At 47.7% G+C, this 12,819-nt stretch overlaps 1 protein-coding gene across 1 annotated transcript in view; it reads right to left on the bottom strand.

The window, feature by feature from the left end:
* Window positions 1-12,819, bottom strand: part of gbe1b (glucan (1,4-alpha-), branching enzyme 1b) — a 73,438-nt gene that overhangs the window by 6,373 nt on the left and 54,246 nt on the right. The window contains exons 13-15 of the mRNA XM_023826143.2: window positions 9,524-9,708; window positions 7,751-7,881; window positions 748-865 (exon numbers count right to left, since the gene is read on the bottom strand). Of these exons, the coding sequence (XP_023681911.1) occupies window positions 748-865; window positions 7,751-7,881; window positions 9,524-9,708 (434 nt within the window). The remainder of the gene's footprint in view (window positions 1-747; window positions 866-7,750; window positions 7,882-9,523; window positions 9,709-12,819) is intronic.

The raw sequence follows: 12,819 nt of genomic DNA, 5'->3' as shown, positions 1-12,819 counted from the left end.
TGCCATAGTTCTTTGAGTAGATAGACAGATGGATGGATGGATAGATGGATGGATGGATAGATAGACAGATAAGCCTGTCATTTTGTGTCTCAGTTACTTTAGAAAAATGACATGCTATCTTTTCATGTGGTCAGTTCCACTCGTCTGTGAATAAGGGCTACAATCTAAAGTCACTAAAAGAAAAATAATGAAACTACTTATTGGTTGTAGATGTCATAGGTTACAGGGGTCAAATAGGCTTGATGAGCTGCCTTGAACTGTGACTATTTATCTGACTGGTGAAGCTTCCCTAAATTATTTTTCAAAAGCCTGAACTGCGTGACTGTGTCCCAGAGCTGTGCTGTAGATAAGGACATTCCTCAGGGCCTCTACCCAACACTCATTTTGGCAGCCAACAGAGCAGAGAATAATCTTATACACCTTATTTGTTCTTCCACCGATTTGTTCTTTACTGATTTTTCTTTTAACCATTTAAAATTGCTGTTGGAGCCTGAATAGGGGAATAGAGCTGAAGTGTACTGTGAATGCTAAAATTAAGTTCAGAATAAAAAGAGTTTGAAATAAAGGCGATGTATAATCGGAGGCCTAGCTATAACCTCATTGGCTCCCGACAGGTCATGTGATGACCTGAAGTCCCCAGTGAGCCAGAATACCATCTGAGGGCAATGAAGGGACAACGCTGAAGCCATTGTGTGAGGCTGGCAGGCTAAACAAGAGCACAGAAAGACATTTCACCTCCGGACTCACCAGCATGGAGTGGGAGCGTCCGTTGAATGGGATGGGCTCCGTGAAGAACTCGGTATTGTGATCCAGGCGGCCGTGACCTCCGTATCGAACCTCATCGGAGTCCAGCACGATGCGGTGTCTGTGCAGGGAGATTGTTAAGGGAAGCCCTTTGTGCAGGGAGGTAATGAAGAACAGCCTGGCAAAGGGTCCCGCGCCTTCCCTTCTCACCATCCCGCGTCTCCGATTTCTTCTTCTCAGCATGCCAAAGACCGCGGCCTGCGCTCCACTTCTTGGGCTGCGATGTGATTTTTTTAACTGCCGCCCAGGCCTGATACCGTTTAATACGGCCCCAAAATCAAGAATGTGCCACAAAGGACCTGCATTTCTCTTGATTATGTTATGTAAAGTCCTTTTACATATCCTTAACCGTTAAACCCCTCTGCTTATAAGTAACGTTTGTCGGCAGCTTAACAATCATCATGGCGTGTGTGTCTGGCCGCGGTAACACCCCCCACCCCGGCTGTGAGTCTCCCTCCCAATCAGGGTAGATTCTCTATCGCATTTCCAAACAACTCTCAAAGCCAACAGCAGCAGCACGGGGGAACCAAACGAAACCAGCTAACAGGCAGAGGTGACCTTTGCTGGTGCTTCAGTGCAGAATGTGAATATGGTAACTAACAGGGGAAAAAGAAATGAAGAAAAAAAAAACAGCTTACATTACAAATATTGGGATTTTACTGGTGTTTCACACACGCTTCAAATGGGCCAAACAGAAAACGACAATCTGCTGACGCTTGGAAATGTACAGTTGCAAATGAATTTTAATTGAACAAATCGAGGCAGATGTTTTTCTTGGAAGAAGCCAGACAGTTTGCCAATATTTAGGTGCTGCTGCGGAAGAAGGGATGAACAGTGAAGCAGGCAGAGGTATAGAGGAGAGACGACCCAGAGAAACCGTGCGGCGCTCACTGGCAACGCGGTGGGTAATTACTGTGCAGGAAACGGAGCACTGACGTAGCCAGGGGTCTCGCTTAGAAGCCGGCAGTTAGCCAGTGGGCACCCTCTCAGGCTCCAGCTCAGAGTTTGGGAAGCTGCCATGTTGTTTCGAGGCCGCTCCTAGTTAGCGAGAAGCTAATCGGCATAATCAACAACAACTGGCCTGCTGCTAGCCGGTGCCGCCGTTGCATGCGGTGGTAATGGCAGCCTCACAACACAAGAGGGAGCTCTCCCATCCAGAAAATTCAAGACAGGCCAGCCCTGCATTTTGATAGCATATGCACTAAATAAGCAGGTAGCCAAAATATATTCTCGTAATTTAAGTACTAGCACCATCTAAAAGGCCTACTCAAAAAACACAAAAAAAATGCCAGTTTATTTCCCGCCGCCTGAGTGCTTCCCTGGTGGTGCCGTTTATGATTCACCGAACCCCGTTTACCAATTGTTTTGTTTGACACTTTGGTCACACTGACTTGCCTTCCCCAGGGCGGGCAGGACCCACATGCATGCTGAGCCGCGCCAATAAGGGACCAAGGATAAACTGCAATTTTTCGCCCCTCTTTGGAAAACCAAAGGGGTAAGCAAAACAGCCCCAGAACAGCCCCAGACCTCCACTTAGCTCAGGCACTGGGAAGGGGGGCGGCTGCAGTTTTGAGGCCGAATGGGGTAAACCCGCACAGAGGGAGCGGCTTCGCGAGTGGGCGCTTAATTAGCAGAATGACAAATCACCTCGTCTCTCGGCGGGCCTGTCGGAGCCCGGAAGGAGCACTGAAACGCGCTCGTCCGTCCCAGGAGTCAGGAAGCTCCACTTCTGCATCGTCTTGTCTGCTTTGATACAGATGATTAAAAAGAAGAGTTTCTTTGTGCACGGTCCCTGCAGACTAATGCCACATTACGCTTCCCCTCGCCTTGACACCGCAGTCTTTTGCTGAAGGAGCAGAGTCATTTTCGGGGTGGTTATCGCAAGCCTGAAACGGGGGGAGCACCAATTTGGGGGGGGGGGGAGGGAGTGCTAATGCTGGGGGGGAGCTGTGGGCAACATGAGCGAAGTGCCAATGCAGTTCAGGGACTGGCAATGCAGTGAGGGGGAGGGGGTGTAGCAGTGACCCAAAAGCACTAATTTCATTTACTTATGTCCTGTGTACTTTCTATATCTGATTGGCCCTTCAGTTCACCTTATGTACACTATATGTACAGTAACATTCGAATGCCATGGCTGGCATACCACTGCTCCTGGGGGGTGGGAAAAATGTGTGACCCCCCCCCCCCCCCCCGAGGAAATTGTCTGATACCAATCTTCACTCTCACAGGATGGGACAGCGTTCCCACCTGTGCATATACGATGGTGATTATTAAATAAAGTGCACAGAGTGATTAAGGTCATGGAGAGTGTGGCTGAGCACTCTGGACTCGCACGCTGCTGATGTTCACAGCTATTTCTGGAAGCAGCTTCTCTCCAACCAGCTTGCCCCCCTGAAGTTTTCCGGATGTGGCAGCACAGGAGTGGACCCCCCCTCCATCCCAAACAGCTGTCTTCCATGAGCAGACAAAGCTGTGCTGTGGAATATTTCAGAGCTTTGTGCCCAAAACAAAGATTAGTTACTGACTGACTGGAACAGCAGGTGTAGGGAGAGGTGCTGAAAAGGGGTCGTTATGCTAACGTCAGTGGAGGAACTGGGCTATGGTGACAGACCGCTATGGGTTTAACAGACACTTGTGAACCAAAACACTAGGTGGCGCTGCAGTGACCTATGGGGAGTGACCTACTCTGACCCGATGAGTTGTGGCCATCGGCTGAAGGAGCTTGCAGCCAGAGCTCGAGCCGTAACCTTTAATTCTCGGCTGATCGCAGGAGGATCGACAGCTCACCACTTACAGCCGAATACTTTCCCCCATCAGTGCGATTCTGGCTAAAAATACCTTGCTTGGGGGCATAGAAACAGAGCCTCTCCTGACATTTACAGCAGCTAACTTCTGGCTAAAAGCTGACGGCTCTGCTGCTCTGAGCGCAACCCGCAGTCCTGGGGGGGGGGGGGGGGGGGGATGGGGGGTCACCCCGCCCCGTGCCGTGGGTCACCTAAACGAGGGGCCATGGTCTGCTCCCACACGAGTTGGGAATCAGAATTCTAACCAAGTCAAACGCAATTACACGCGAGTTCAATAAAAGAAACGGCAGTGTTTTATGGCCAGGGAACAAACGGCAAAAAAAATCCTCATTATTCCACTTAAAAAAAAAAAAAACATTAAAATTCTGCAGAATAATCCACGCATGTAAATCACCTCCTCCATGGCACTTCTGTGCTTGTTTGTCAAATCATCTTGGAGCTCTGGGTAGTTTAGCCTATGTTCGCCCATAATAAAATAAAAACAGGAATATGTATTATATTCCAAACATATGCTGAAGAAACAAAGTAATGCCTTTATGATTGGTAACAGCGCATAGGCAAAATGTCCCTGTCAAATGAGAGGATGGTGACCTCATTCAGACTCAGACCTTTATCAAAAGACTCATCACTTCAGACAGGTATGCCTTTCATGAAATTACCCAATCAGGATTCAGATGCTCTAAGCTCCTAGAAGAAGATCCTGGCTTGAAGATCATCCATTGAAAGACTATAAAGAAAAGAAAAAAGTTTCAGTGCCTGTCAAAAAGCTCAAGACGATTAAATTTCAATGGGTAACAATTTTTTTATTCTCCGGAGCAGTAAGACCTAGATTTTACCCCTCTTTGTGGCAAGGAGCCCTGCTCAGATTCAAAGTCTGGCAAAAAGAAGGAGCCGTGTCATGTGACTCAGTGGGTCATGCTCATGCACTCCACAATGGGGAGCCCTTATGTGCTGGCCTCATTCTACAGCAGAGCATCAGGACCACAAGACACTTGGGTATTAGTAACTCAGGTCAGGATTGTACAGACCACACAACGCAATGGTAACAGTAACTCAGGTCAGGACTGTACAGACCACACGACGCAATGGTAACAGTAAGTCAGGTCAGGATTGTACAGACCACATGACGCAATGGTAACAGTAACTCAGGTCAGGATTGTACAGACCACACGATGCAATGGTAACAGTAACACAGGTCAAGATGCTACAGACCACATGATGCTATGGTAACAGTAACAGATCAGGATTGTACAGACCACATGATGCAATGGTAACAGTAACTCAGGTCAGGATTGTACAGACCACATGACGCAATGGTAACAGTAACTCAGGTCAGGATTCTACAGACCATACAATGCAGTGGTACCCGTAACTATGGTCAGGATACTACAGACCCCATGCTGCAGTGGTATCTGTAACTTGGGTCAGGATTCTACAGACCAACAGCACAATTGTAATAATGACTCAGGCCACAGACCACATGATGTAACTCACAGTAAGTCAGTAACGCGGGAGATGTTCCACACAAAAACATCTAGAACATCCATTTCGCATGGTACCTTCTGGGCTCTTGGTGTTGTTTTGAATACCACCTGAACTCACAGTTGGTGTTAAGAACAGCAGGGAAGTTGCTTCCCCAGCAACTACTTTCTTGGTTTAAAAAAAATAAAAAGATGAAAAATGGGAGACGGAGAAAGCACAAAAAAGAGAAACCTGACAAAACGAAGAAAGAAAGAATGAGCTGCTTGGAGGGGTAAGTCCTGCTTCCAAATGGCCTCCCAGAAGGAGCTCATGAAACATCTCAGTATATCTTCAAAGTTTGTTTTCTTAGACTCAAGACTTTGCAGCTGTTGTGTCTTTGTGGCTCAAATGCATGCCTGCTACATCTATCCTGTTAAATACAAATCCTTTCATTCTGAACCCAAACAATGGTGAAGTCCCAGCCCAGCAGAGAGAACAGCCCCCATCTCTCTCCAGCAGTCACTGTTTTGGCGAATCCCTCGCCACGCTTCCCTCACATCTCCCAATGCTTCTGTGCCAACAGCGGAACGTGGAATCAAACCCTCACCTCTGTGCTTCCCAGTCACCAAACCAGGAGACCTCACTGTACCCTGGGATGGGTGAGAAATCTGTTCATTGAGGTTTCACAGTACCGCTGGACAGAACCATCAAAAAGCATTTAAAACAGCCACCTTTCCTGATACGGCTTTGAAGCCGTCTAGAACAGAAGCTGTCAAATTTGTCCAAAGCACCAGGGGAATCTAGTCGAAATCCGTTCAGTCTGACTAACGCCAAAGGAATACTTATTACCAGTTCATTAGCTGATCTTTCATTTCCATTGTCTTCTTCCTTTCCTTTGAGTAGCTGCTCATAAAGAATAAGCTCCACAGAGCATAAATGCGCATGGAGTTCCCAGAACAGGAAAATAAAATACGAATATAAGAAAATAAGATGAGCCCCCCCAACTCCACTTTTATTTTTAACACAATCAGTGAATCATAATCAAGCTAGCAGCCTGTTTTAATGAGGATACCAAAAATAGGGGCTGTTTCAAAACAGAACTATAATGAACACAGAACTGATTTTTGGTTGCAGTTGGGGAAGCTACCAGTGGGAAGTGTGAGGGTATGTGACGATGACGGATCACAGCGAGTTTGTGGCGGTGGGCGGGGCTTGGGGTGGCAGATGAGGGCAACTCAGCAGTGCTCCACAGCTCCCACCCTGCTGGGGGCCTGACGATGCATGCAGACAGAGAAGTCCCCCCACCCCCCAAACGGCAGTGATTCTACAGTGCTCCACCCCCAAACGGCAGTGTTTCTGCAGTGCTCCGCCCCCCACCCCCAAACGGCAGTGTTTCTGCAGTGCTCCGCCCCCCAACCCCAAATTCACAGCCACCCATGACGTGTCCTGTCTTTTTCATTTGTTTGTGTTTTCGCTCTACCCGTTTCATGATGTCCGTGTCACCCCGGGCGTCTAAAAACCAGTCAGAGCCAGGAGGTGGACGTGTCGAATCAGTCCTTGGAATACTGGGAATACCAGGAGAGGTATGGACGCTTGCGGCAACGACAGCTACATGGTGGTCAGCACCATTAAATGCTGCTGGACGCTTGCGAAACTTCCCAGCTTTCATACTTGTAGAAAATCTCCTAACAAAGTACACCACCCTCCTGAACAGTGTGAGAAAAACTCAGAGAACATGCATTTAATGCGAGTTTGTGTTAAGGACAGCCCTCACTGTATTGGATACATAGCTGTAGAGTTGAAAACGGAGGAACATTTACCACCCATCAACCCTTGGAATCGAAATTCCCTGGGAATGCTAATCCACGGCTGTCCGTTAATCATTCATGGCCTCCTGCTTCTTACTCCGCTCATGCGAACGTTGTAACACAGGCTGCGAGGAGCTCTGGGCCCCGGCCAGAATATGGAGAGGGGTCTCAGGGCTAGAGGCGGGCTTGAGCGTACGCAGGCTGCAGACTGGCAGCGTTTCGAGAAACCAAACCCTCAGGTCAAACCCAGACAAGAAACTTCACAAGAACTGGATTTACTGAGGTCTTAAACAGCCGACACGGCGGTTCTCCCTCAGTTGAGATGCACCGACGTTGCCATGGACACCGCCGACGGCAGGTACCGGAGGCGCGGCTTCTGACCAGTTCAAACCCTCAGCGGTCATGGCCCTCAGATTCTTCACAGGAACTATGAAACTGAAGATATAACTTCATAAGCTTGGACAAAAGAAACATGAGAGAAAACAGATCGAAAAGAGGGCCTCCAGACACAGGGCTAATCATCGAAGCACTGGAGAACACAGCGCGTCTCTGAAGAGCGGCCGAGAAGTCTGAACAAACTCTCTGCCATTCTACACTAATGACCTTAGCCTCCATCGGCCAAAAGTCTGACATACCATGGAGAAAGGCATGCTGGGATATGTCACCAAACACATACCTGAACTGAATTATGATCGTTTAAATGTATCCCAATATACATGCAGTATGTAGGTAGTATTAAGGGTGAAACTGCAATTCGAATCTCCAGGCACGCAAGTTTTTGTCCAGTCAAATGGTCGTTTAACCCCTGCAGAACCACGTGTCCTGAAACCCGCTGAACGAACAAGCATGCAGTGATGACACCGTAAAGGATACTTCCCTGGAGTTTCCGTCGCTACCCTGTAGTTGCTGTAACTTTGGGAAGGGTGGAAGTTAAAGACGAAAACCAGGCTGGCCCTCTCGAAGACGATGACCTTGTCTCCCTCATGCTTCGCGGTGATAAAACCCTACAGGAAGGTCGGAGGGCAGACACAGAATCAGACACAGCGTGTCGGCTTTAGCAATCATGATGATTTCAGACATGAGTGAAGGGAACAAAATACGCAATCGTGAAAGGTTAAATAAAGTCTGGTGCAAGAGTTTTCCTTCCTTCCATCCACCTGCCCATCCATCCATCCATCCATCACCAGCAGACTATAGAAAACCTAATTTCTGTAAATTATGCACTACAGCCTTGTCCAACAAATGGGAAACTTTTTTTTGGGTGGGGGGGCTAACAGGGAGCATAAGGCCTGTCAGGAGGTGGTGGCCCATAGCTGCGTCTGTGGCCGCAGTGTCCCCAGGAAGCAGCTAATAAGGTGTCATTAGCAGAGATTATCGCTGTCACCCAGTCAGCAGCATTTACCGTCTGCTTCCTCCTGTCAGTGCCAGCATATTTGCTCTTGGGAGAAAGATAAGAGGCTCCCAGCCCACCACATCCCAGTCTGCCCCTCCCCCGATACTGGGTCCCAAGATGGCGGTGCTGAGCTCACCCTTTCATTACCTGACCGGTGAGCTTCTTCAGTTCCTCTGTAAACTCCATTTATGATATAAGTTTCCTAATGCCAGACCATCATGTGTGTATGAAATTAGCGGATAGCCATGTGGCTTCACACTTACAGAATTCTGGGTTCAAATCCCACACCTGGCTCTGTATGTGTGAAGTCTGCAGGTTCTAACTGTGCTTATGCTGGTTTCCACCCACAAGCTAAAATCACGCAGCTACTGTATGTAAATGACCTTCTCTAAACTGCGTTTCGTTCACGCCCAGTGCGACCCATCCAGGGTGTCCTGTATCCGCATTCTCCTGGCATAGACGCAGCGCGCCCCTGTACAGGACAAGCACTTACGAAGACGAACAGATGGATGAGTTATGCAAAAAAAACACAGCCATAAAAGCGATGTGAACTCTAGCACCTTAAGACGTGAACAGCAGACTGTGAGAGGTTAAGTTCCGCTTTAGTCTGCCACCTTCAAAACAGGTCAAAGTCAAGTCCGATTTCACAGACAAGAAGGTCCCAATTAGTGAAGCCAGGTGATATGGAAAGCCTTCCATCGTGTATATTAATGAGGAACAGGGCCCGGCGGTGAAAGCAGCACACTCCTCCAGCATAGACAGGCCCTCCCCCCAAGAGGGCACCGTTTAACATCTGATTAATTCTTCTACGTGTGGTGGGGGGGGGGGGGGGACAAATCGCTCCACAGAAAACAGGATCAAGATACTCGACAGTCAATTAATATTGAAACCAACACGTGTTTAAAAAAAAAAAAGAAAGAAAAAAAATAAATAAATCGAACTAGACTGGAGATGTATGGACCAAGTACCTACACCAGTACTTTTACACTGGAATCCGAAATATTATGAATTTGTTATATTATTCCTAAGCATATACAGCACACAAGAATACACAGATGCATTTGATAGCTGCACCAGTCCATGCCCCTGGAGGTTGGCGTGTTCCTTGCGCCTGGCGTGCTCCTTGCGCCTGGCGTGTTGGCGTGTTCCTTGCGCCTGGTGTGTTGGCTTCCTCCCACATTCCTGAGAGGTAGTACCTGATGACACTAAATTTCCCATAATGAGTGACTGGATGTGTCTTTGTGTGCCCTCACCGGTTCGGATGGCAGCCAGCCGTACTTGGCCTCGGTGTGGTTCATTTCGCGGTCGAAGGCGTACAGCTGGCAGTAGCGGAGGTGCTCCATGTCGAGCAGGTTGTATTGGCGCCGGGCGTAATGGTAGCTCTCGTTATTCCCAATCCTGGGGAAATCCAGCCACTCGGGATGGCCAAACTCATTACCTGAAATCAACCAGGAAGCAGGACTTTTATTCCACAAACACGCACAAACAGTCAAATTACAGGCATCAGTGTCAATAATCACCCACATTTAAGCGTGATCCAAAAATATAAAGTCAAATGAATAAAATATCATTAGGTGCTTTTGATTGGTCTTTCACACTTAGTGGCACAGTGTTTCACTGTAGCATGCTATACTACACTGTTTATTGAGGGCATATGATCAAAAATGGTGGCTAATTTAGGTAAAGAATACTCAACAAAAATATACACAAAGGATCCATCATCAGTAAGAATGCAGCAAGTTCACTTCTGGCATCAGTAAGACGTCACTTAAAGCACCGACAGGTGAGGCCCTGTAAACTGAGTGACTTGGCAAAGCGTTTGCTGGCCGTGGCCCCGCCTCCCTCTGGCCGTGGACCCGCCTCCCTCTGGCCGTGGACCCGCCTCCCTCTGGTCATTATCATTAAAGGCTATCCCTGTGACACCACAACCTCCTCATCCTTATTAAGGAGAAAGGAACTGGCTTCTGTTTGTCTTTCAGCGGGGACTCACAAACCCAAACATGGCCTCCCTCCCTGCGATGGAGGTACAGGCCGTGCTCATACAATCTATAAACAGCTAGTGAGGTACCTTTGATCTACCAAGCTGGGACATCATTTTTCACTCGCAAACACCTGGGCATGAGAGCAGCAATTGGGCTTCTTCTGGACATTCTCTTGAAGCATATATCTTTGAGATGGAGATGGCTGGTCACCGGGACCATATCAAAGTAAGTCCTCCAGCACATGAGACAAAGGCCTCCAGCCCGCACGCTTGACCAGTTATCAGGAAGCCCAAAAAAAAAAAAAAGAGAACAATCTGAGACCGGCAGGCGCCGATCTGGACTACTCAGGCTATGGACCAAGCGGAGATGGTGCTGGTTAGGAATAAGATGTAGGTACGACAGCCCTGAGATTAGAGGCACAGAAAAGTCATGGCAGCTCATCAGACCTTTTTGGAGGGGGGAGGTGGCAGAGGGACATGGACACTCAGGAGACTGTTTTTCAACTAGTCCATTCGGGCGTCGAGATATAAGCTGGCTTTGACAAATGAATGGGCCTTTAATGACTGTAAATAAAAAATGAAAAATGCCTCCACAATAAAGCCGGGTGTCGTGCCATTTGGATTTTTCATTTCTGGGTTAAACTTTAAGTTCAGTTTGCTTACTGGAGGAATGCGAGACTTGTCAGAGGCGAGAGTGAGAGAAAGAGAAGAACTTTGGACTCAACTTTAATATTATCAAATATCAATAGTTCAAGGTTTAACTGATCTTAGATTCAGTATGCCCCAAATCCCACTCAACTGCCCAAAACTCCAAACAGCGCTAAACTGAAAAAAATACGAAAGAAATATTTTCTTCACTCTTTCCAGTGGCTTTCAATTGGATGGCAAACCTATGAAATGGAACAAGCTCAGGCAGAGATTAAGAGGACCTTTAGTTGTATAGTATATATTCCACAGCCGTCCCCTGCAGTAGCACCGTGTGCATTCCGAGCCGAAAGGCACCATATCTCTTCATAAACGTTTGTGCCACAAGGGGGCTCAGGCTGACTTCAGAGACGCCAAACAAAACTCAGCCGCACTTTCCTCCGTGACGTTTTCTAGAAAACACTGACAGGCCCCGTTTATCACACAGCCGTCGTCTGGACTCGACTTTTCCCGCTTTAAATATTTAAGAAGTCTCGGCAGGCCGTTCTGCATTTGAGCTTTAAGACGGAGAGCGAGCGCCCGCGGACACGAAAATGCCGTGGATAACACGGCAATAATCATAATCAAGGCAAAGAAAAGAGCCGCGTAGGCGACCATTACGAGTCAACAAACACCAAACACTTTGTCATGATAAAAGAGGCTCAAGTTGAGCAATTTTACTGTGCCGGCCCATAATGCTCATGACAAGACTTGTGAATTACCACAACAGTAAGTGTTACACTACCCATAGCCCTTTAGCTGCTTTTCAAAGACACCACTTTCAACTGTCGCTGCTAAGAAGAGGGACGGCCGACGACGGAGGCGCCAAATCAGTCGCTCTTTTTTTGTGGAGCTTAATTGCGCTGCGGCTTCAGAATGTCAGCCATTGTCTCAATCCCCTGCAGTAGATCCATCATCGAAATCTCCGGCCTGAGGGGAAAAAAAATGACAAAAAAAAGAAAAACACGAGAGGAAGTTTGATGATTTCCTCTCAAATCGCCTGGTCCACGAGCATGGCAGGGTAATGACATTCATAAGCTCAGGGACGGCCACGTAAAAGAGGCGACGGACGTGGACGCCGGGACAGGAGATACAGGAATACATTTGCGAGCCGGATGTCGGCGCCTAAGCCGATGACAGGCTGGCCTGCCGCTGCCGTCGGGTGGAGTGATGAGATAATGAATCCGTCGTCGACTGATGAGACAACATCATAAAATAACAGTCGAGAAGATTGAATTCTATGGGGGAGACACACAGAGTGACAACAAAAGGTTGGGAGATGGAGTTGGAGAATTTTTTTTTGGGGGGGGGAGGCTACATAATAGCATGGGCTATTTATTCAGCAGCAGAGGGAAAAGGGGGTGACCGGCTGAGGAGGTGTGGTGGATGGTAATAAAACACATTAGACAGCTATTAAAAACGTAAGCGCGACCTTCACAAATAAGAGCCAGCAACACCATTGGGTAGATGAAGGTCACATGCTGGGCCTGCATATTACAGGGAATCATGGGGGTATATTGACATGGACACTAAAGAACATGCCCAATGTACCATTATCAGCAATAATTAAAATACTTTAATGCGAGATTTTTTGCTAGAGGGAAGAGTTTGCAAGTTTGTATGCAATGACACAGAAACAAAAATGTTAACTGAGGCTATTACGAAAGGCATAAAAGAATGAGTGGCATTATGAAAGCAGCCTGCAGGCTGACGATCTACTGACCTCCTGTCCACTCAGAGGCCACTGATCTGACGAAAAATCCAAATCTGTACTATCCTGGGTATGACATTAAACTGCACCCGGCCCTGAAAGCGGTCCTCAAACTTGCAAGGAAACTGTAAATTTTTTGGAAATGTTTGGGGGTCGGTGGCGGTATTGGCACT

Source organism: Paramormyrops kingsleyae, chromosome 17, assembly GCF_048594095.1.
Source record: "Paramormyrops kingsleyae isolate MSU_618 chromosome 17, PKINGS_0.4, whole genome shotgun sequence".
NCBI classification, from domain to species: domain Eukaryota; kingdom Metazoa; phylum Chordata; class Actinopteri; order Osteoglossiformes; family Mormyridae; genus Paramormyrops; species Paramormyrops kingsleyae.
This window is presented reverse-complemented; position numbering and strand designations above follow the sequence as displayed.